This window comes from Erpetoichthys calabaricus, chromosome 16 (assembly GCF_900747795.2).
Source record: "Erpetoichthys calabaricus chromosome 16, fErpCal1.3, whole genome shotgun sequence".
NCBI lineage: Eukaryota > Metazoa > Chordata > Cladistia > Polypteriformes > Polypteridae > Erpetoichthys > Erpetoichthys calabaricus.
This window is the reverse complement of record NC_041409.2, coordinates 76,700,535-76,723,355: the sequence shown is the minus strand read 5'-3', so window position 1 is coordinate 76,723,355 and position 22,821 is coordinate 76,700,535. Positions and strand designations below refer to the sequence as shown.

At 39.7% G+C, this 22,821-nt stretch overlaps 1 protein-coding gene across 2 annotated transcripts in view; it reads right to left on the bottom strand.

Annotated features, from left to right (window-relative positions):
- Positions 1–615, bottom strand: part of eml1 (EMAP like 1) — a 231,870-nt gene extending 231,255 nt beyond the window's left edge. Inside the window, exon 1 of one of the 2 annotated variants that reach the window (XM_028822316.2) lies at positions 461–615. In XM_028822316.2, coding sequence (XP_028678149.1) covers positions 461–488 — 28 coding nt within the window. In that variant the 5' untranslated portion in view covers positions 489–615. The other variant, XM_051919897.1, reaches the window with a different exon arrangement.
- Positions 616–22,821: the final 22,206 nt, after the last annotated feature.

Genomic DNA, 22,821 nt, shown 5'->3' with positions numbered 1-22,821 from the left:
ATTAACAGCCATCATGACCATTACCTACAGCTGTAGCCTCAGGGGACTATTGTGTTATCCTGCCGTAATGGTCAATTACTACTAACGACCTGCAGCTAAGTGTCAGTCAATAGCCGCTCTTCTCTAAGGAGTGATCACTGAATGTCATCAGTGGCTTCAGAAACACACGGGTGCAGTTTCTGAGACGCTCTAGCTGTCACTCAGTTTGTGGCGACCACTGCTCAGAGAAGAAGACAACAACAGCGGCAGTTGTGGAAAGTGGAGCCAACAACAAAGCAAAGCCGTCCATCAGTTTTTTTAAAGAAAGTTTCAAAGAACTGTTACGATTACACACATAAAGAACCCGCGGTCCAAAATGCCACGCCTCTCAGTGCGGAGCCGCTTCCGAAACTCGACCACCCTGCGGACCTTCCGAGGGCTGCACAGACTGCACTTCCGATAAACAAAATGAGCTACTCACCAACCGTCATCCCTTCAAAGTCCGACATCCTGCAGGTGGACGTTCAAACATGGAACTGAAAAATACAAAAACGAAACTGATCAGCGGGGAAATCCGACAGCCCGCCAGTGGACGAGGCGTTCCTTCCTTTGCCGGACTATTCCCGTCCCCGGACCTTTGCGTACAATTCAAACAGCGCCGGCTACTGCAGCGAAAGCGCAAGTCATCAAATATGCCAGATCGGCAAATTAAGTGGCGTGTACGGCTTTCCACAATACTGTATACTACGGTAATGTAATTAAATGTTTCCCATGGGCACACGCGCATGGAGAGATTTGTTCAGAGCAGAACTATTTGAGGTTACGACGCAAGGCTGAGTTGCATTGTCGCGTTTAGGGGTCGGCGACATTCTCGTATATGTATTTCTCTGGCCATCGGACCTTACTCCTTTCTATGTTAATTAATGTTGTTTTATTTTAACTTCTTATTTTGTCTTTTATTTTTCTTCTCTTCATTATGTAAAGCACTTTGAGTTACTTTTTGTATGAAAATGTGCTATATAAATAAATGTTGTTGTTGTTGTATATGGGACGTATATACACTCGTATATACACTCTATTAGTATAGATCCGAAGGTGGCTTTGTTAATTGTGATGCCGCTAGTTATTCGGTTAAGAATGTTGTGAAAAAAGTCAAAGTTTAACACAGTGCCAAGGTTGTTTTCTGTCTTCGATTTTTCACGAAAAGTGAAATTACACTCCATCCAGAGAGTGGCATTAAAGCGCGATCTGGAGACCACTACACCAGGTTCGCGGCCACAGAGCCGTAATACCTCGGCAGCAGTGTATTAAAGTTTGAGCCTTTTTAGGCTACTGTCCGACCCCCGCTGGCAAGCTGTTATGGGGCTAGCAGCCATGCAATAACCTTCTCTGTATTACACGTCATAGCTGCGCTTCAGTTGTGCACTCTGAAGATGGCGAGGCACTCAAATTAGAAAGCTTAGACAATTTTACGAAGAGTTCATTAAGAATGAAATTATCATATTCTTCTCTGACTACACTGCAATGGTCCTCGTGTTCAATGTGTTTCTTTCAAATTCCATGCAACTACTTTAGAAGAAGGTGGATAAAATTAAATGGTGGGGTTAGCTGGACTACAGTGTAAGAGATAAAGATGTCAGATAGGGCCTTTACAGTTAAGTGGACATCACTACGTATGTAGCAAGTGGCTGTTACCAAAGTACCTCAGGAGCAAGAACGAATAAACCACACTAAACACTCTTAAAATAATCTTGAACTAAAATAGGCACAAGTGCTAGCTCGGCAACAAAATATGGAAATGAACCAAAGCAGGAGAACAGGCTGTTTAGCTAAGGTAAGCTGGCAGATCTGATGTTTGAGCTGTGCCAATGCATTCTCTGGAATGACCATCTTATAATGGCACTTCAGTGATTTGGGTGGTCCTTCTAGAACCATTGCTTGGCAAAATAAATATTTTGTATGAACTTGGTTCTTTGGGCTTTGAATGGGCTCCTAATATGGATAGGGAGATCGAAACCATCAGTCCTGAAGAAAATTGTGGTATTGCAGCAGCAGACAAAAAAGCCACAGCTATACATATAACAAGAACTGTAATAATCTTAACTTTGCTAACAAGGTACAAACACACATATCTGACCTCATCTTATTTATACCTACAAGCCTGTGATTGACAGCAGTAGTTCGCTAATTCAAGCCAGAGGTTCTTAAATGTGTTTAGGGAGGAGTTGTTTGTTATTTTATACTAGCTGTGCTACCCATGTTAGACAAGCTTAAATCTAAATAATCAACATAGACGTCATTGTTAACGTTTGCAGTGCACTATGCAATTCATATGTCTCTGTTATATGCCATTTGTTATGGAATTCTCAAAAGCAGCGTTAATGTTTGTGATGTGCCATCTATTGGCATAACAGGAACATAGCAACTTGATGGACTATCAGACACTTATTCTTTTATGAATGTGGATATATATATTCTATTATTTCTTGAGCATCCATAAAGTTTAAATTTCCCTTGGGGCTAGTGGCTAAGGCTTTGATGTTGTAGGTTCAGATTCCATTACTGACACTGTGTGACCCTGAGCAAGTCACTTGACCTGCCTGGGCTCCAACTGGAAAACCAAAAAGAAATGTAACCAATTATATCATAAATGTTGTAAGCTGCCTTGGATAAAGGCGTCCTTCAATTAAGTAAATGTAAATGTAATAAAATATAATCTACAACAATTATCTATAAGTAAATGAACAAAGTATAGGCATTTACGGGTGGCTTGGTGGTGCAGTGGTAGTGCTGCTGCCTCGCAGTTAGGAGGCCTGGGTTCGCTTCCCGGGTCCTCCCTGCGTGGAGTTTGCATGTTCTCCCCGTGTCTGCGTGGGTTTCCTCCGGGTGCTCCGGTTTCCTCCCACAGTCCAAACACATGCAGGTTGGGTGCATTGGCGATTCTAAATTGTCCCTAGTGTGTGGGTGTGTATGCCCTGCGGTGGGCTGGCGCCCTGCCCGGGGTTTGTTTCCTACCTTGTGCCCTGTGTTGGCTGGGATTGGCTCCAGCAGACCCCTGTGACCCTGTAGTTAGGATATAGTGGGTTGGATGATGGATAGGCATTTACAAAGTGGAACTGTCACACATGGAAGGCAGCTAAATGGCTCTGAAGATGGTAATCCCACCCCAGACCAGGAGGTGGCAGTTGTGAGTGTCGTGTACTCATTGTCCTGCCCATCGCTGATACACCCGAACTTTCGGCAGATGATGTGATTCAGTATTGCAGCTAAAGTCTGAGGTGTATGGGGTAAGCAGTTTCGTGTCCACAACTGTTTTGTGTGTTGTATTTATCCAGTTTTTTGACACCCATTGCATGACCAATCTACCTGGATGAGGGTCTCTCTCTCTGTCTCTCTCTGAATTGCCTTTGCCAAGATTTCTTCCAATTTTTACCCTAAAAGAGCATTTTTTGGGGGACTTTTTTCTTGTCTTCTTAGGGAGTCAAGACTTGGGGGGAGGGAGTGTCACAAAACAGGGCCAGTCGAGGCATTCCTTGTGAGATTTTGGGCTATATAAGAAATAAATTGTTGTTGTGAACAGAAAGGGAGGCAGGACAGCGCTCTGTTGAACAGCATGTCTGATACACAGTTATTAAGCTGCACAAACCAGTTAAGTAAGCCATCATCCAGGACACGGTGGTAGCATCCACCCTCATTGACCACAGCTTCTGTGCCTGCAGGTTTTTGTTCCAACCAAATTCCTAATCAGTGACATCAACTGATAACACTGATCTCATTTAATTAGCTGGTACTTTTTTCTCTTCTTCTACATTCAGAAAAGCAGAGCAGCATGATTTTTACATTTATAAGACAGAAGTATTTTTGCTATAGATTTAAATGTTTTTTGTTGATTTCATTATATTCTGCCCTTTCTCTGTGCAGTTTTCCCCCTTCATTGTATCTTAATAATGACAATTAAAAATGAGCAGAGCAGACACCCAGGCAGACAACACTAAATAATCAAAGGCTGCAAGTACTTTAGCGTGAGGCCCACTAAGTAGTAAATAATGAATAAGTTAAAGAATTAGAACACCTGGAAAAGTAGAATGAAAATCAAAGTGAAATATTGTTTAAAAGAAAGAAAAATACATTTTTACCATATAACTGCTTAGTAAATTTTAATACATTTTTATTATTTTTTTTTTTTTTTACCAAACTTATTTTTCTAATTTCTGCTAAGGGGCTTTGCCCCCTGCTCACTTTGCTCGCCAACCACCGGGCCTAAGCTACACGCTAGCCTCTTTGCGGTTCTGCCACTCGCGTATGGGGAATGCGGATGTACAATTTAAACAATTTTTTTATTTTCATGGGATCTGTTACATATGCATGAATGCAACATATAACTGCCTGTGATTGAATTTTGTTTCTTTCTCTCTATTAAATAGAATGACTTTTTCAAATGTTTGGCTCTGAGATTTGTTAATTGCTTAACATAAAGAAAAATGATGTATGTTTTGCTCATTTAGAGCAGGCGACTTAATAACTTACATGTAGTTTAGGTGTCTGGCTGGGGTTCAAATTCAAGTTTTATTTCTCTTAATTGATGACTCTTTTATGTATGTTTAGGTGCATCTTTCTTTAGTTTTGGTTTTTCCTGTGTATGCAAGTCACCTGCCTATCACCTCCAAGAACAACCACCCCCCCTTAAATCCGGGGGGGTCTTCCACAGTTCCTTGTGAATGCACTCTGGAGTGGTGAGTTGTTGTATTTTTTAAAATACTTTATGCCTTGTGATTTTTCTGGATTTTTTCAGCCTTCTGCTCTGTGTCTTGACCAGGGGTGGGCAAATTCATTCCTGGAGGGCCGCAGTGGCTGCAGGTTTTTGTTCCAACCCAATTGCTTAATAAGAAGCACTTATTGCTCTAGAAACACTTCTGCTTCATTTACGTTATCTCCCTCGTTAAGATTATGAACCCTTATTGCTTATTTAAGTCTTAAACAGCTGCATTCTTGGTTTTTAATTGCTCCTTATTAGCAATAAGATGCAAATGACAAAAGAAACCAGCAGTTATCCATTTTGCTTGTTACCCTTTACACCTGTGTGTATTTATCGTGCACTATTTGGTTTAATTAAATACTTGGAAGGAAAGAGAAGAGAAAAAGTGAAGGATTGAGAATTACCCATCCGTTTTACACTTCAAAGTATTTGGATGATATCCTTAGAATGGAAAAAAAAAATCTAGGATATGAGAATGACTTGACATAGCAGAGTTAAAACACTAACAAGCCATGAAATGTAATTAATGGCAAGGATTGTTTTCTAATTAAGCAACTGGGTTGGAACAAAAACCCGCAGCCACTGCGGCCCTCCAGGAATGAATTTGCCCACCCCTGGTCTTGACGTTGCTTTCCAGTTCTGTACTGGGACTCTGTTCAGCTGGACTGCCTTCTTGTTACAGGCAATTCCATGTTACCTTTGTGCCATGACATTATGCGAAGAGAGTCGGGTAAGATTTTATTTTTCTTTCTTTCATCCATTGACATTTTTAACATGCATTGTCGTTGTAAAGCATTGATCACCATTGGCTTGTATTCTGTCATAACTGTTTAAAATCTCCATTCTGCATGATTAAAACTTTTTCTTGGCCACCATTAACAGCTACATGGAGTAAGTAACATATACAATTACAATCTATATATATAATCGACCAAGTCGCCCGACCATGGGGTACGCACGACAGAGCCCCATCCGCCAACTGTAACCCTCCTCCTGCATCCACCGTCGCTCACGAGGCATGCGCACTGCCTGCTTATGTGCCCGCCCGCAACTCCTCACCAAACACATACTACTCACTCGCTTTGGTCTGTGCTACAGTCCACATGCACCTCTGAGCCACGTTGACTGTTCATTTTCCTAACATGGCCACCGCTTCACATGTATTGCATGGAAACAACTCTTCTTTCAAGGTTATACAAATTCCTGCATCAGGTAACTGTTTCTTTTTATCAGTCGGATATTTCTGGAAAAATGTCATCGACAAAACTGTTGCTGTCGAACTTCGCAACGTGGCTGTAACCTTTGTTTGCCAACATTGCGATAACTTTGGCGACGTGCTGTCCGTTGTTCTTAGTCACGGAAGCATAGTCATACAGTCTGCTCAACAATACGCTGACTACATGAATACCTCCAGAGTTTATGGTGGCGAGGCAGAAATTGTGGCGATGTCCCAAATACTTCCAGCTACTATCACCATTCACTTCCGAGAATGTCCTTCATTCCCCGAAGAATTTCTTAACAGTCTTACTCCCACTGGCATGCCTCCGCATAAACTCAAAATTAAAATTGGTTCAGTCGTCATGCTTCTCAGAAACCTCATGCCACCAAGAAGTCTCTGTGGTGGCACTAGATGGACTGTTACCAGCATTCACCGCAATGTACTGGAGTGTAAAACTATCGCAGCTCCTACCTCACAAACTGTCCTTATTCCCTGGGTATCCCTGACCCCATCAGATTCAAATTTGCCTTTTACTTTTACACGCAGACAATTTCCTGTTAGATTGACCTTTTCAATGACAATTAATAAGGCACAGGGCCAAACTTTCAAAAAGTTATGCATGTATCTGCCAAAACCAGTTTTCAGTCACGGACAGTTGTATGTTGCTCTCTCCAGAGTTCCATCTTTTCATTCACTCACAGTCGTATCTTCAGACCCACCCCATTTGGACAACTGTGTCTTTCAGGAAGTGTTCATCCATCAATAAATAATTATGCGGCGTATGCTACACCGAGGGTTGGCTAGTACAATTTATTTTTGTATAGCCCAAAATCACACAAGAAGTGCTGCAATGGGCTTTAACAGGCCCTGCCTCTTGATAGCCCCCCAGCCTTGACTACCAAAAAAACACCAAGTAGGGAAAAAAATGGAAGAAACCTTTGGAAGGGCAGTTCAGAGAGAGACCCCTCTCCAGGTAGGTTGGGCGTGCAGTGGGTATCAAAAAGAAGGAGGTCAATACAATACAATACACAGAACAGAAGTAATCCTCAATACAATATAATAGTGCGATAGAAATATTACAAGTACAGAGCAGAATGTAACAGTAGATGATATAACATAATACGATTTGGATTTGTTCAGAGTTCTGTAGACCTCGGCCATCAAGCTGCCTCCCCCTATTGGCCATTCCACAGCTGAGACAGCGCTGGGCCAGCCAATCCGATGAAAGGACCCCTCTACCCGATGCTTCCTGTGATCCTCCATCAGAGCACGTATTTAAAAAAATATTTTTTGGTGAGGGTTTCCTTTAAAGGTTAATTCATTTTCTAATAATTCGGAATTTTATGAAGTTTAGAATAGAAAAACAAAGATTTAATCAATTTAAAAACTTGAAGATGCTGCTATTACAGACATAGCTGATCTTACTTTAACGGCTAAGGGTAGGGTAAACTTGAATTTTCTTCAGTAACAATTAGATCATATTCATTATGAGAAAGCCAAAGGGATATTTGTAAGATCAAGAAGAAAGTGAATAGAAGTAGAAGGGGAAAAAAATCATAATTTTAAATGTATATATTTACCTCCCTGATCGAGACATTTTTTGCCCAGTTACTCAGTTTGACTGGACGGCCAGCTCTAAGCAGACGTCTTCCATTGACCGAACTTGAGGCCGCTGTGCTCTTAGAACACTCAAAGCTGTACAGACGGTGCTGATCAGACGGTTTGATCCCCTTGCGCGTCACCTCAGTTTGATCGTGGACGACTACAGCGAGTTCCTTAAACATCGTGGTTTGATTTTTGTCCTGACACGCAGTGTGAATTGTGAACCTTCCGTCCACAGGCGTGTGTGTGATTAATAATGTCCGCTCAATTCAGTTTGCCACAGCTGGACTCCAGTCAAGTTCTAGAAACGTCTCAAGGAGAATTAAAGCAAACAAGAGACAGCTGACCACAGTCTGCAGTGCCACAGCAAAGAGTCCGAAAGCCTCAATGAATGAGAGATTTCAGGTTTTGATTTTTCGTATATTTAATCAACCTTTCTTAAAACATGTCTTCACTTTGTCATTATGGGATAGTTGGGTGTAGATGGAAGGGCAAAACTAAATGAATCAATTTAAAATGAAATCAATAACACACTCGTTCAGTGCTCCGCAACTCTGGAATTCTCTCGCTGCTCATATTCGCCAACAAAATTGAAAACTATTCTTAAAACACACCTCTTCAAATGGACCTATCAAATATGATTTTATTATTTGTCAAAGAAATTGTTGTAAGTTTGTTACTTTTGCTGTTGATTTTATTTTATCTGTTCCTATATTTAATTCTTTGTAAGGTGACCTCCAGTGTTGAGAAAGGCAGTCAGTCAGTCTCCAACCCGCTATATCCTAACACAGGGTCACGGGGTTCTGCTGGAGCCAATCCCAGCCAGCACAGGGCGCAAGGCAAGGCTAACTAAAATGTATTACTGTTATTATAATAAAGTGTGCAGAAAGTGAAGGGCTCCGAACACGTTCTGAATCCAGTGTATTTCTTACAGTTAGCTAATAGTGATATCATGGTAACTAACAGTTTAAGGTGAGTAGCTGAAAATCCAAAACAAGTTGTGATCATCTGGTCAGACGCTTCTGTTGATTTTTTTTTGAATGGTCATTTCCTTGTACTTTTTACTGTGCATTGATTTATAGATTTGAGTTTATCAGCAGGGCAGGAATCCTCAACTGGGCTAGACACAGCAGTAGACTTTATGAAGATACAGTATGTTGTGCAATCCATTCGTTAAAATAAATAAAAACACAAATAAACTAATAATATTACCACATTGATGAACATTGTTCTAAATAGGGCTAACCAAATAGCAAGCAGGAAATTACGAGGGACTTTCAAAAAGTTTCCGTACTTTTTTTAACTCTATTTATTACGGATTTCAAAAACAAATTACGTTTCTTTTCTAGATAGTCGCCTTCGTTTGCGATGCAATTTTCCCAGCGTCGTACCAACTTTTTAATGCCCGATTTCTGCTCCTCCCGCCTTCACCGTTTCAAACGAAAATATAGAAGTGCGGAAACTTTTTGAACATCCTTCGTATAAAGAAATGCGATTAGAATTTGCCATAGAAACACCAGGCACAGCATTCTTTTCAAACTATGGACTGTTTGCGTGTGTGTATAAATTCATATACAACAGTGAGAAATCGAAAAAATAGGAAATTAATTCTGCCGTTGTGTTAAGCGGCTTCGGGTGTCTGCTATTGCAGTTGGAAGGCACGGACACAAGAGGGCGCCCTTGGATTTTCCTTTTGCTTTCCTAAAACTTCAATTCTGAAATCTCTTTTCTGACTTTTTGTTTTACTAATAGTCACTTTGTACAAGCCCTGTTTGTTTTTTTTAAAGATTTGCCTGTAAGTGTTCGCATTTACAAAAGCAAAAAACGGCCAATGTTTAACGTTCTTTGATTAGACAGTTTTTTTCCATAGAAATCTATGGTAGCCAAATGCTTAAAGTGGTTTTACTCTTAAAAATAAAGGGGCCAAAGTTGTTTCTTCGGAGTGATGCTATAGGGGGACCATTTTTGGTTCTCAAAAGAACCAACCACATGAAGGTACCAGAAAGAACCTTTCCTTATTTAGATCCATACTAGGCGCTACATAGAGAACCCTAAACAAGTGGTAGCAGATTTGTGAAATACCACTGGGTTTCCTGATTTAAGGACTCTAACACATAATAACACAGAATAAGTTCAGATGTTCTTCTGCTGTGAACATCCTACTAGGCAGCATACAATACATTAAAGATATCTGCTCTCTGTCCACGTATTGGGAACCTTTTCAAAGCCCATAGAGCCAGTATCATATGCAAAGAACTCTTCACAGAATTCATGGGTCCTTGTCAAGGAAAGTTTCTACAAGGAACCACACAGCACAGGTAAGTACCATTACAAAACCAGTATGTTTAAGAGTGTAGGTAGGTTCATTTACATCTGCGAATGATATTTTACTCATCATATTCTTTGTTTTTTAATTTGCAGTACAAGGTGTCACACACAAGTGCTTGTGAGAAGGTTGGATGGTTCAAATGATGTCATTTCTCAGCCGAACCAGGCGTTGGCACTGTCATCTGATCATCTCTCCTTTTGTCCCTCTGCAGACCAGCAGAAAAAACACCCAAACAGTGACGTCACCATCAGGCTTTGTGCACAGGGGCACAGTCATACTGGAATAGAAAAGAACCTGTGGGGGCCACAAAGTGAGAGACACAATTGACTAAAAGGACTTTGTAGCATTAACGGTACTTTCTACCGCAACCCAGTGGTCTCAGCCCAAATCCTTGAAAACAACCCCAGGCCATTATCTCTCCTCCACCAAACTTTATAGCCGGAAGGCAGCATTCTCCTGATATCCACCAAACCCAGAATCAAACATCATGACTGCCAGATACTGAAGTGTGATTCAACACTCTAGAGACACATTTCAATGGCACTCCAGCCGACACTTGGCATTGTGCATAATCATCTTAGAGTTGAGTTTAGCTGTTCAGCCAAGGAAACCCATGTTCATGAAACTCCTGACACACAGTTCATGTGCTGATGTTGCTTTCAGAGACGGTTTGTAACTCTGCTGTGAGTGATGCAACAGAGGACAGAGATGCGATTTGTATGAGCACAAGGCGGCCCCTCTCTGTGAGTTTGGGAGGTCTACCACTTTGTGGATGAGGTGTTGTTGCTCCTCAATACTTCCACTTCACAATAACAGCACTTACAGTTGACCAGGGGAGATCTAGCAGAGGAGAACTTTCACTACTGCCACATTCAGACTTGTGGCAACGGTGGCATCTTATGACAGTGCCACGTTTCAAGCCACTGAGCTTTAAGAACGAACTGCTGCCAGTGTTTGTCAATGGAGATAGCACGGCTATGACTTGACTTTTCACCTGTTAACAAAGAAACCCCTGAGCTCAATAATTGGGGCGGGTGTCCACATATGTTTGGCCATAAAGCGTATTATACCCGCTTGTTAACCACATATTAGAGCAGAGAAAACTACAATCAGTGAAAGAATTACCTACAAAAGGAAACCCTTTTAAAGGGAGAATAGCAAATGGGAATCAAGAAAGGATGTGAAAAAACAATCACAAGAACAATAAAGTGTTATCCAAAAGTTACAGGTCCAAAAAAAAACAAAACAACTCGGAGCTTGTTCTAATAGACTTTCTCTGATTCCAAATGGAAAAAATCTGTGCTGAAAAAAGTCATCTGCATGGAATTTATTAAAATAAATAGTTAATAGGTTTGTTTATTTGCTCCGGGGGTTTTGACGGTTCCTATTTCCATTTTTTTTAGATGTTAGGTATAGGCCTTTTGTTAGTGTTTAGACATTAAGCTTTTTTGAAGTAATCAGACTTATTTAAAGGTTTGTAGGCCCGAAGTTTCACAATTACACAGAACTCACTGGCTTTACTGAATTTCATAAAGTTCTAAGCCTATCAGGTGCTAAAGCTACATGAAGACTCCAAAATATTAACATGCATAGAGACCTGGATTATGTTACAGCCAGAGTCTCTCCTCTGGTTGTGTTTAAATCACTTTTTTATGTCTTCTTAATTCATTTTTATGTCTTCTTTCTTTAGTTTGATTCCTTTGTTCTTGTCAATATACGTAGTTACTTGTGTTTATTTTTTGCGTAACTGTGTATTAATCCGTTTTGTTCCACTGCTTGTCCTGCTATGGTCCATGTGCTTTGTGGGCGGTTCCTCAAGAGGCGGGGCCACCTGCCTATCATTGTGTAGGGACGGCCCCCAACTCTATAAATACTGGGAAAAGAAGCTGTTGTGTTTCATCCAGGGTCACTAAAGGCAGGGGTTCAAATTCATGTTTTAGGTCAGTTTTGTACAAATTTGTTTATTTATGTTAATGTTAAACTTATTGTCGATTGTTTGTATTATTCTTTGGTTTTGACTGTGTCTATGTATGTTAGCTGCCTGGGTTATGTTCTGTGTGTTTTCTGGGTGGGCCACCTGCAAATTACCACCAGGAACTGCCTTCTGCCCTATAAATCCAGAGGGTCTCCCACAGCTCACTTCTAATGTGCTACGGAGTTTAGGTGCCTTATTGCGTTTGTATCGTTCTTTTGTGCATATTTTGTGTTTTTGTCTGGATTCCTGACCTTTCTCTTTATTTGTGATTTTAGGACTTGGCTTACCTTGTGCTCTTTGGAACTTCTCAATATCACAGAGCTATCTTTTGTGGTAGTTAAACCTTTTTAATTTTGTTTGGTTTCTGTGTTTGCCTGTTTCTCCAGCCTGCGTTTGGCCTCCCTCATGCAGGCATCATTGGAAGTGCTTTTGCGTCTTTGTGGGATTACATGCTTTGGAATTCCTAGTTCACAACACATGCAGTCCCTTTATGGTTGATTGAATGCACTTTGTGGTGTTGGTGAGTTCTGCCTTACTGTGCAATTTCCTTTAATTTATTTGTGTTCCTCGATGTTTTTGACCTCTTTTTTCACTGTTTATGGCCAATCCTTTGGATTCTCTATTAGGAATTGATCCTTCTGTGCCTTTTGTGCTTTTCAGAGCATCCTGTGTTTCAGTGTACTTTTGAAAACTAATTTTTTTTATTTATAACGATTCTTCATCTTCCCTTTCTTTTCTCTTCAAGCTGAAAGCTGATGGATCCTTCCTTTTGTGGGGCTATTTGTTATACTTTTATTTTATTTTATTGTTATTTACTTTTATGGACATCTGCTCCACAGACAGATTGAGGAGATCGTTCCTCCCCCAAACTATGCGACTCTTTAATTCCACCAGGGGGGGTAAACGTTAATATTTAACATTATACATAGTTATTGTCTGTTTTTTTTTTGTTTTTTTTTTTTTTTTCACCTGTATTATTATCATTCTTTAATTTAATATTATTTATTGTATCAGTATGCTGCTGCTGAAGAATGTGAATTTCCCATTGGGATTAATAAAGTATCTATCTATCTATCTATCTATCTATCTATCTATCTATCTATCTATCTATCTATCTTATACTAGCCATTTTCCCATTCTGAAGGCCTGCTTCTTTTGAGAGGCCTCATTGGTATTTTGTTAAGAATCATTCCTCGTTTCATGTCAGCCTTATTGGGTTTCCTATTTTACTGTATATTTCAAGCGCAGCATGTTCAATATATTATAAAGCATTCCACTAACAGTGATTAAAGTACATGATACATTACTGACTGGCAGCCATCTTCACTTCCTGGGTGGGGTCCTACAGAGCCTGGAAACTGCAGGTCTGTGTCTCAAGAGAAGGTAATGCACATTTGTGATGGCTGAGGTTTACTTACCTGGATAAGAGAATAGACACGTCACACACATGCGCATGGGAGGCAGCTAAAGGGCTTGAAGGAAGGTAATTCCAGACCAGGGGGTGGTGAGGTGTACTGATCCTCTCTCTTTTTCCACTGCAAACCCATTATGGGAAATTCCACCTGGCCTCCATGATGTCACTTTCCAGTCATGAGCCCAATAACGTCACTTCCGGTCCAGATGACACCCCTTCCGGCCACAAGCCTGATGATGTCACTTTCTGTCACGAGCCCCATGACGTCACTTCCAGTTCCGGTCATAATTACCTCATTTCCTCTGCCACAGTTTAAAAACCCACCATCTCATCCTCACCAGTTAGTTCTGTTTTGGACTCCAACCTGTACATACCTGTACACAAAATTCAATCATTTTGCAGCCAGGATCAATTATACGGGAAGCTTCCCCAATCTTTTTTGGTCTCTCTTGTCTCATCTTTGACAACCAACAAGGGTTTTCACCGAGCATCAGATCAAGTCAGACATAGCTGAGACTCCTTCAGTTGTGCTTAATTAATATCATTCAATTTTACCAGATGTGTTCACTTTTTTTTTTTTCTTGAACATTTGAAAAGCTGTTTTAAGAGAATGAACTGTTTGTAAATGGGATGAGACTGGACACCGATCTCTTGTGGAATCTGTAACTGGAACAGTTGCTAGTGTAATTAAAATGACAAAGCCACTACTTCAGTTGTCCGATGTGTTACTATCAGGGACTGAAGCAGTTGTGTCTTATTTGTCTTCTGATAGCTCAGTAAAGCCCACTGAGCAATGGTCATGTGCGACCACAAGGGGTCCCCAAATCCAAGACACAGTAATATCTAACACGTTATTGGAATGTAGTAGTGGGTGTTGCACCTTGTTAGCCATTATGGATGCGATGAGAAGTCAAGCAAAGTGACACCTTTTATTCGCTAACTGAACCAATTACAATGTGCAAGCTTTCAAGGCAACTGAGACCCCCTCTTCAGGAAAATTGTAATGTTACGTTATTAGAATAAAACAAAAATATTTATTTCTCCAATACGTGTCTCCTTTCCAGAAATCAGCCACAATTATACAGTAAATGTACAATTCTTCCTCCACATGTCCTCCATTGAGTGTTGCCCGCTACATCCCGACGTGAGGTAGTGGGATCCCTTTTAAGCAAGACCCGGGACTGCTTCTGGTGCCACACCATGTCCTCCAGGAAGGAAAGAAAGTAGGGAGGTCTTCCCCTAAAAGCACCCTCTGTTGGTACGTAGGGACCGCTCTGGGGCTGCATGCCCAGACTCCATTTCCCAAGCACCCCTGTGAGCCTCCCGACTGCCAATTGGCGGATGTGGGATAGAACAGCTCCTGACTCTGTGCTTCCGTTGGTCCTTCTGTTATAACATACCGGCCAGTCTCAAAGTCATTTGTCCGTCCCGCTGGCCAATTCAGTTGTTGTTCTTCACTAGCATCCCACCCAGGTAATAAATCATCCCCTTTCCCGGTAGGGACACCCATTCTCCTCCTACACATGGTAGATGACAAAACCAGAAAGACTCCATTTTTAATGGGAATAAAAGAACATAAACATTAACCTCTGTCTCAAGAAATTTCACCCGCATCTGTATGTGATACATTTCAACAGCTGACTCATCGGAAGTCTTTGCTGGGTCAACCGGAGGAAGACAAAGACACGCGAGTCTTATGAATGCTCCACCGTCTATGAAGAATGCTCAAAGGCGGATGATGCATCGACGTGACTTCCCCTTCCTGAGAGGTCTGCAGTAAACCTGCAGCTTGGGATCAGGTAGTACTCATGGAACTTTAAAATGTTCATGGACACATCTGGGCAAAGTACTGTTATGTGTTGATCAGCAGGTACAGCAGGAATATCCATCTGAAATCACTGACCCAGGACTATAGCCTTATGTTCAAATTATAGATCAGCTCAGCAGGGAGGAAGGCCATTAGAAGTACTGTATGTTCTAAAGATGAATTAAGGGTCTCGGTATGTACTCTTTTGTCAAAAATTGCAGCCAAAGTCCATAATTTATTTACATTGGTTGCAATTTTTCCCCCAACTAATTTCTCGATTAGAAGCCACACCTTGCTGTTAATGATAGATAGATTGATAACTTTATTAATCCCAAGGGGAAATTCACATACTCCAGCAGCAGCATACTGATACAAAGAAAGAAAAAAAAATTTAAATTAAAGAGTAATAAAAATGTAGGTAAAAACAGACAATAACTTTGTATAATGTTAACGTTTACCTCCCTGGGTGGAATTGAAGAATCGAATAGTTTGGGGGAGGAACAATCTCCTCAGTCTGTCAGTGGAGCAGGACAGTGACAGCAGTCGGTTGCTGAAGCTGCTCTTCTGTCTGGAGATGATACTGTTCAGTGGATGCAGTGGATTTTCCATAATTGATAGGAGCCTGCTGAGCGCCCGTCGCTCTGCCATGGATGTCAAACTGTCCAGCTCTGTGCCTACAATACAGCCTGCCTTCCTCACCAGTTTGTCCAGGTGTGAGGCATCTCTCTTCTTAATTCTGCCTCCCCAGCACACCACCGTGTAGAAGAGGGCGCTCGCCACAACCATCTGATAGGACATCTGCAGCATCTTATTGCAGATGTTGAAGGACGCCAGCCTTCTAAGGAAGTATAGCCGAATAACGAATGTTATTCATATATATATATATATATATATATATATATATATATATATATATATATATATATATTATATGAATAACGCAGTTTAATGATGCAATATAGTAAGTCCTCTTTATGTGTGCCTCAGGCACTTGCTACATTGTAAATTTCATCATCAAAATATTTTCTTGCCCTGAAATAGATTTATACTTCTCTGTCATTCACATTTTTGTCTCTTCTTCTTTACTATATTTTTTAAAGAGATACTTTATAACAAACACATCCATGCAAATGGGACCATGTTAGTTGTAAGGCCTGTTGTTATTGACATGTCTTTTTAATTTGGGATCAGGTTAACCTTTATAATGTCTATTTGTGTTTGAAATCACTAAAACCATCATACATTTCATCGGTTCAGGTTGAAACCCAAATTAACAAAAAGTACTAAAAGATAAACATCACATAAATTGTACAGCTACTAAAAATATTTAACTTGCCATATCTTTCGGGTCACGTTTGACCCATCATTGACATCAATGGCATTTCCATGGCATTTAGCACACCTTGTTTGCTCACCATCTATAACAACCTCCTAAATGTCATCTCTTCAGTCAGAAATGTTAAGGCTTTTAGTAAAGTGACGTTACTTTAAAATCAGACAGGTTTCTAAATAGCCCATTTTTGCACAGCTGCATATTTTGAATGCTGCTGTATCCTTTGAATCAGGTTGATCCACCATAGTTTAATGTGGGAAGATTCTTCATATCTTCTACAAATCTGTGATGGCCAGTGTGAATTTCTACACTGTGGTGTGCTGGGCTGGTAACATCACTTCAAGAGAAGCCCACCAAATCGACATGCTAATTAAAAGGAAAGGCTAAGTTATGGGACACACTCAGGACCCCCTGGAGGTCGTAGCAAAGGAGAAAATTAAAACAAAACTGAGTGTCATTATGAACAATGCCGCACATCCTCTCTGTGACACACTAATACTGAGGACTCAGCAGAAGAATGTTAAGAAACGCTACGGGGGTCCTTTAAATCAGCAGCAATACATCTTTATGGAGCCTCACAGGAACTGGGACAGCCAAGTCAGAGCTTTTCTTTCTTTTTAATTTTCTTGCCTTATAATCATTCCAGTGGTGTTTAGACCAAAGTGTGTGTGTGTGTGTGTGTGTGTATTTATCAATGTATCTACCTATTCATGTATTTATTTTTTTAAAGAGCTTCTGTAAAAAGCCAAATTTTCCCCTGGGGACCAATAAAGTTCTATCTATCTATCTATCTATCTATCTATCTATCTATCTATCTATCTATCTATCTATCTATCTATCTATCTATCTATCTTTAGTGGATTGTGATCTTTATTTAGGGTAGTTTGTTAATAAAAATATCATAAATTGCATTGTTACATCTTTACAGCGGAGAAATGTATAGGGCTTTAATAAGGTGACTACATTTTGTAAAAAAGCTAAATATCTTCCAAAAGTCACATTTTTGTACTGATGCTACACATTTTGAACACTGCCACATCCTTGGGGTCAGTTTTGATCCACCATTGACTTTAATGGATTTTCTGGTGTATTCAAGGTGCTTTGTTTCTTAACAACCCATAAAAAACATCCTGAATATCATTTGTTCAAATACTTAGGGTCACCGGTACAACAGGTAAAGATGGTCCATGAATATAAAGTAGATTTGAAATGAAACATTTGATTGTTCTTCAAAGGGGTGTCAGAATCAGGCTCAAAAAGACACTTAAGGCTCAGCGTTTGGTGGGCACATGAAGACATTAGCACAGTTAAGGAGACTCCCGTTAAAGAGAAAGTAAGAAATTAAAGGTTCCAATTCTTTTTAGTGTCAACGTTTTAGCTTATCTTTAGTTATGTCCCATGACATATAATAACTGGTTTCAGTCAAAAAATCTGAAACATCTCTGACCCTCCAGGACTGACACTTTGGAGTTATGGCTGTAAGGTTTTGTCTTTGTGTTACAGTATCATCAACAATTTATTTCTTGTATAGCCCAAAATCTCACAAGGAATAACAGAATGGGCTTTAACAGGCCTTGACTTCCTAGGAAGATGAAAAAAAAAACTCCTAAAAAATGTATGGCTCTGACATTTATGAAGACTTGGGAGAGGCTAATTTGGGCTCTTTTGCAGCCCCTTGTTAGAACAGCACTGGACCATCTGCAGTTTTCCTGCCAGATTCAGGGTGGACAATGTTGTCATGTTTCTGCTGAATAGAGACTTCTCCCATCTGGACAAATAAGGTAAAAGAGTAAGGATATACAGTATATATATGCATTCAACACCATAAAGCCCTGATCAGTGGTGTAGAAGCTGCAGTCAATGAGGGTGAATGCTACCACTGTGTCCTGGATAATGGAGTACTTAACTGGATTGTGCATCTTAATAACTGTGTATCAGACATGCTGTTCCACTGTACTGCCTCCCTTTCTGTTTACAACAACACCAATTTATGTATAGCTCAAAATCTCACAAGGAGTGCCTCAATGGGCTTTAACAGGCCCTGTTCTTTAACATCTCCTCCAGCCTTGACTCCCTAAGAAGACAAGAGAAACGTCCCAAAAAACAATCTCTTCTAGAGGAAAAAAATGGAAGAAATCTTGGCAAAGGCAATTCAGAGAGAGACCCCCTTCCAGGTAGGATGGATGTGCAATGGGTGTCAAAAAGTGGAATAAATACAACACACAAAACAGAGCACAAGTAGTCATCTTCAAAGAGCTAGATGGCCAATTAATCATGACCACCTCAGAAATACAATACAACAGTACAAACTACAAAGCAAAATGCCTGAACAGATTATACCACTCACTAAATCTAGAATGATCATATATGAGCATACAGATTTGTTAGAATACATCGAAATGCAGAACCTAATTGACATAAATGAAATAGAACGATAATCTGTACCACTGCCAGATTGTAGGAAAACAGTCAGACAAGCCAGACACAGTCAGAGTCCTGGAGACCACACCCAAGATGGCACCTGCCCCTACCGGCTATTCTACAGCTGAGTCAATGCTGGACCGACCAATCAGATGAAAGGAACTCTGTACCCGATGATTCCAGTGCTCCTTTATCCGAGATGGCTTTTCCATAGGCAGGCAGGCAACTTGGCAGTAGAGCAGTGGCATCGAGTGCCACATGAGGAAACTGAGAAGAGAAACAGTACAGGTGAGCATTTATAAATATCATATTACTTGTATCTTAGTACTAATGACTAATAACAGAGATACAGCATTCACAGCTAATCAGCAGCTCTAGTCAGGGTATGCTAAACTAAAAATTAGTATTTAGTCTTTCAGATTGAAGGTGTCACTGAATGATGAAAATAAAAGGATTGTCCTAAACACAGAACAAAGAGAGCCACAGCAGTGACGTCAAAGGAATAGCGTATTATGCCCATGGATTAGTGAATGCAGAAAATACGAGATGTTATTCCTTTCATCATTTTCAAACAAGCAATTCTGTGGTGCACTCAAAAAAAAAAAGAGTGGCCACAATAGTTTTTTTTTATTAATGTAGTAAATCATCAAAGTGATGCTATTTGGGAAACAATGGCTTCCTGTTATAGAGTGGACCGTGAAAATGGACTGTGGAATGGAGCAGTAATCAGTAGGAACGTGTTTCACACTAAAGTGGTTCCTTCAGGGTTGCAGTAAAGGGATGAACTTCTGCCCGCCCCTCAGACGCAACTTGGACAATGAACTGAAAGTGGTGTGCTCTCATTGCTGCTCCACTTTACATATTCCACAGATAAAAGACTTCAGAGCCAAAGACCCGGATTACATCACCATTGAAGGAGTTCAGTTCCAGACCTGGTTAACTTAGCTCATCCTCTGGTGAAGGCAAAGTTCACAAACACTTCAGGATTTGCTACTTTTGTAATTTTTGTTGCTGTGGCCCACTTGTGGGGCCCATAACAATTCTGTAAATCTTGCAAACTGACTTTTTAAAGAGAATTATGAGTTGTGTTACGTGGGTGAGTCTGAAAGGTTTACCATTAATGAATTATCAAAGTAAGTAAGGAACCTGAAGAAATTGCTTCCAAAGACAGCTTCTTCAATTAAAAGTGTCAGAAATGTACATTTAATTTGTTAGTTTTGTTTTTTTTTAATCAGGTTTGGTGGGCATTGCCTTTAATGATTGGCTAGTAATTGAATGTACAGTAGTTCTTGTTAATAAAATGCAGTATTATACCCTGCGACTCTAAAATGCCGCAACTGGATCTGATAATGAACTGATGGGTGCATTCTGTCTGTCACCATGTTCATCTGTTGGTGGGATGTTCCTGGACCCTTCTGGAATGCTGTGTTTGCTTGACACTGCACTCACTGTTGAGTTGTGAATGGCGACCTTTGCTGACACCAGAGGAGTTGGCACTTCTTCGGGTGTTGTTTTAAGATGTCTTGTTCCTTGTGGATGATTTTAAACTGCACCCTTGGACTACTTTTGGCAGGCTGGCCACTCCTGGGAATATTCCGTACTGTTTCACGTGTTTTGTATTTGACGATTGTGGCCTTCACTGTGCTTGAGTGGAGTCCTAGAGAACTTAGCCACAGTTTGGTGGCAGTGTCTGGGCTGATAGTTATCAGTAACTTTTTTTTGTTGATCTCTCCAGGGATTTCCTTTGATCATAAGTTAATATGCACTTGCTGAATCTTTGTGATGACATCTCGACTCTGACGGTAAGTTTCAGAATGAGTGAAGCTTACAATATATTGAGCAGGACTGGTGATAATCAAACCTGATTGTGTTCATTAGATAAATAAAATGAGTTTAAAATGTGCTATTTGTTTACACGGGCAACCTTTACCTAATATTAGTTTTTAGTTGTAGACTTGAAAATATTCACTGTCAGTAATTTGTAACAACAGAGGAGATTGGTAAGGGGTAAACACTTTTTCATTGCACTCTTCACTCCATTTGATTTCATTTTTATTATTATTATTATTATTATTATTTTACCACGCTTATTTTAACTTCACCTGTTTGTTGTCTGGTATAAATCTTGTAATCGATATTTAACCCACTTCCTATTGTCCAAATGACTTGAAATTTTGCACACTTACTCACTTCCGATGACAATACATGAATCAATAATCTTCAATAATCAATTAGTGAAACAGATTAGATAGATAGATAGATAGATAGATAGATAGATAGATAGATACTTTATCTATCTATCTAATCAGTTTCACTAATTGATCAATTAATCCATGTTAATTAAGAAATGAAATTTTCATATGATGAATAAAGATTTCACCAATAGATGGTGCTAGTAACGGATGGAAATATTAAAGGAAGTGTTAAAATATTGATTAGAAAATTATACTAAAACAAACCCAAGACTAAAAAGTTGAAAATAATATATATATATAAAAAAATGCTTTTTAAAAACCATGCTTATATTAAGTTAAAATAAAAGCGTGGGCACTTTTCATCAATCAACATTCAAAGAACACTTCTTAAAATCTTAGCAAAAGCGCCCACCTTTTATTTTACGAGTGATGTATGAGACTTATTTTTTACTTTTTAGTATACTTTTTAACTTAATATAAGCATGGTTTTTAAAAAGTATATATATATATATATATATATATATATATATATATATATATATATAATCATTAATAGTTGGAACACATATGCATTATATTAATTGCTCAGTGAATCACTTGTGAGTGTTACAGTCCAGCACTTAAACCAGTAAATCACACTCTGTGAACTGAAGGTTTTATTTCATATGCATTATTGTTTTCAGGCCCTGAAGCTTGTCTCAGATTGCCTTAATGGTACCATATGGTTGTTTCCATTTTCCTTAAACTGCAGCAGTGGCAGGTGAAGTGACACACAGAGCGGTGAGGATTGAATTGGAGGCCTTGTGGCATACAGTCAGAACACCAAAGTGGCAAGTCAGTGAACTCTTGATTAACCACGGATTTGATTTCCAAAGGTAAGACATACAGTCTCTTCATTAGTTCACCTTAGATTGTTGTTCAGTTATTATTTTTGCATAGCATCCTTCACTGACTACACCACCAGAGCGGTTACACACATATATATCTTTAAGGCATTAATGATAAATGATCACACCATAAAATTTCTAATCATGCAAGAACACAAATTACATTAAACACACAGTGTGCACCTTAGATCTTATTGATTTCTTATCTTAAACAACTTATACATGCATTACAACTGGTCCTGTTTAGTCCCACGCCACAGCTTGATGAGCAGCATGTCATGGTCCAACAAAGCCACTGCATGATAATGTTAGTCATGTCATGCATTCATGACAATGTAGTTTCTAATTGCATTGTGTTATTGGAGAAAAACGCTTACCCTCCACAACCCTAATGTGTTGAGCTAACTCTGTATTCATTAGAACATTAGAACAATATAGATGAGAACAGACCACTCATCTCAACAAGGCTCACCAGTCTTCTCCACTTAATTCTTCTATAATAACATCAAGACAAGTTTTGAAAGTCCCTAAAGTCATAATGTCTGCCACACAACTTGGTCTCTTATTCCATGTGTCTGTGGTTCTTTGTGTTGAGAAAAACTTCGAAATGTTTCTGTCAAATTTACCTTTAATAAGTTTCTATGTCACTGTGTTCTTGTTGAACTCCTTTTAAAGTCACAGACTCAACTGACTGGACTAATTCCCTTTATAATTTTAAATACTTCAATCATGTCTCCTCTTAATCTCATTTTGCTTAAACTGTGAAGGCTTAGCTCTTTTAATCTTTCCTCATAACTCCCCTCCTCTAGCCCTGGAATCAGCCTAGTTGCTCTTCTCTGGACTTTTTCCAGTGCTGCTATGTCTTTTTTGTATTTAGTTCCTGTAGGTGTTGACAGTTTCCTGA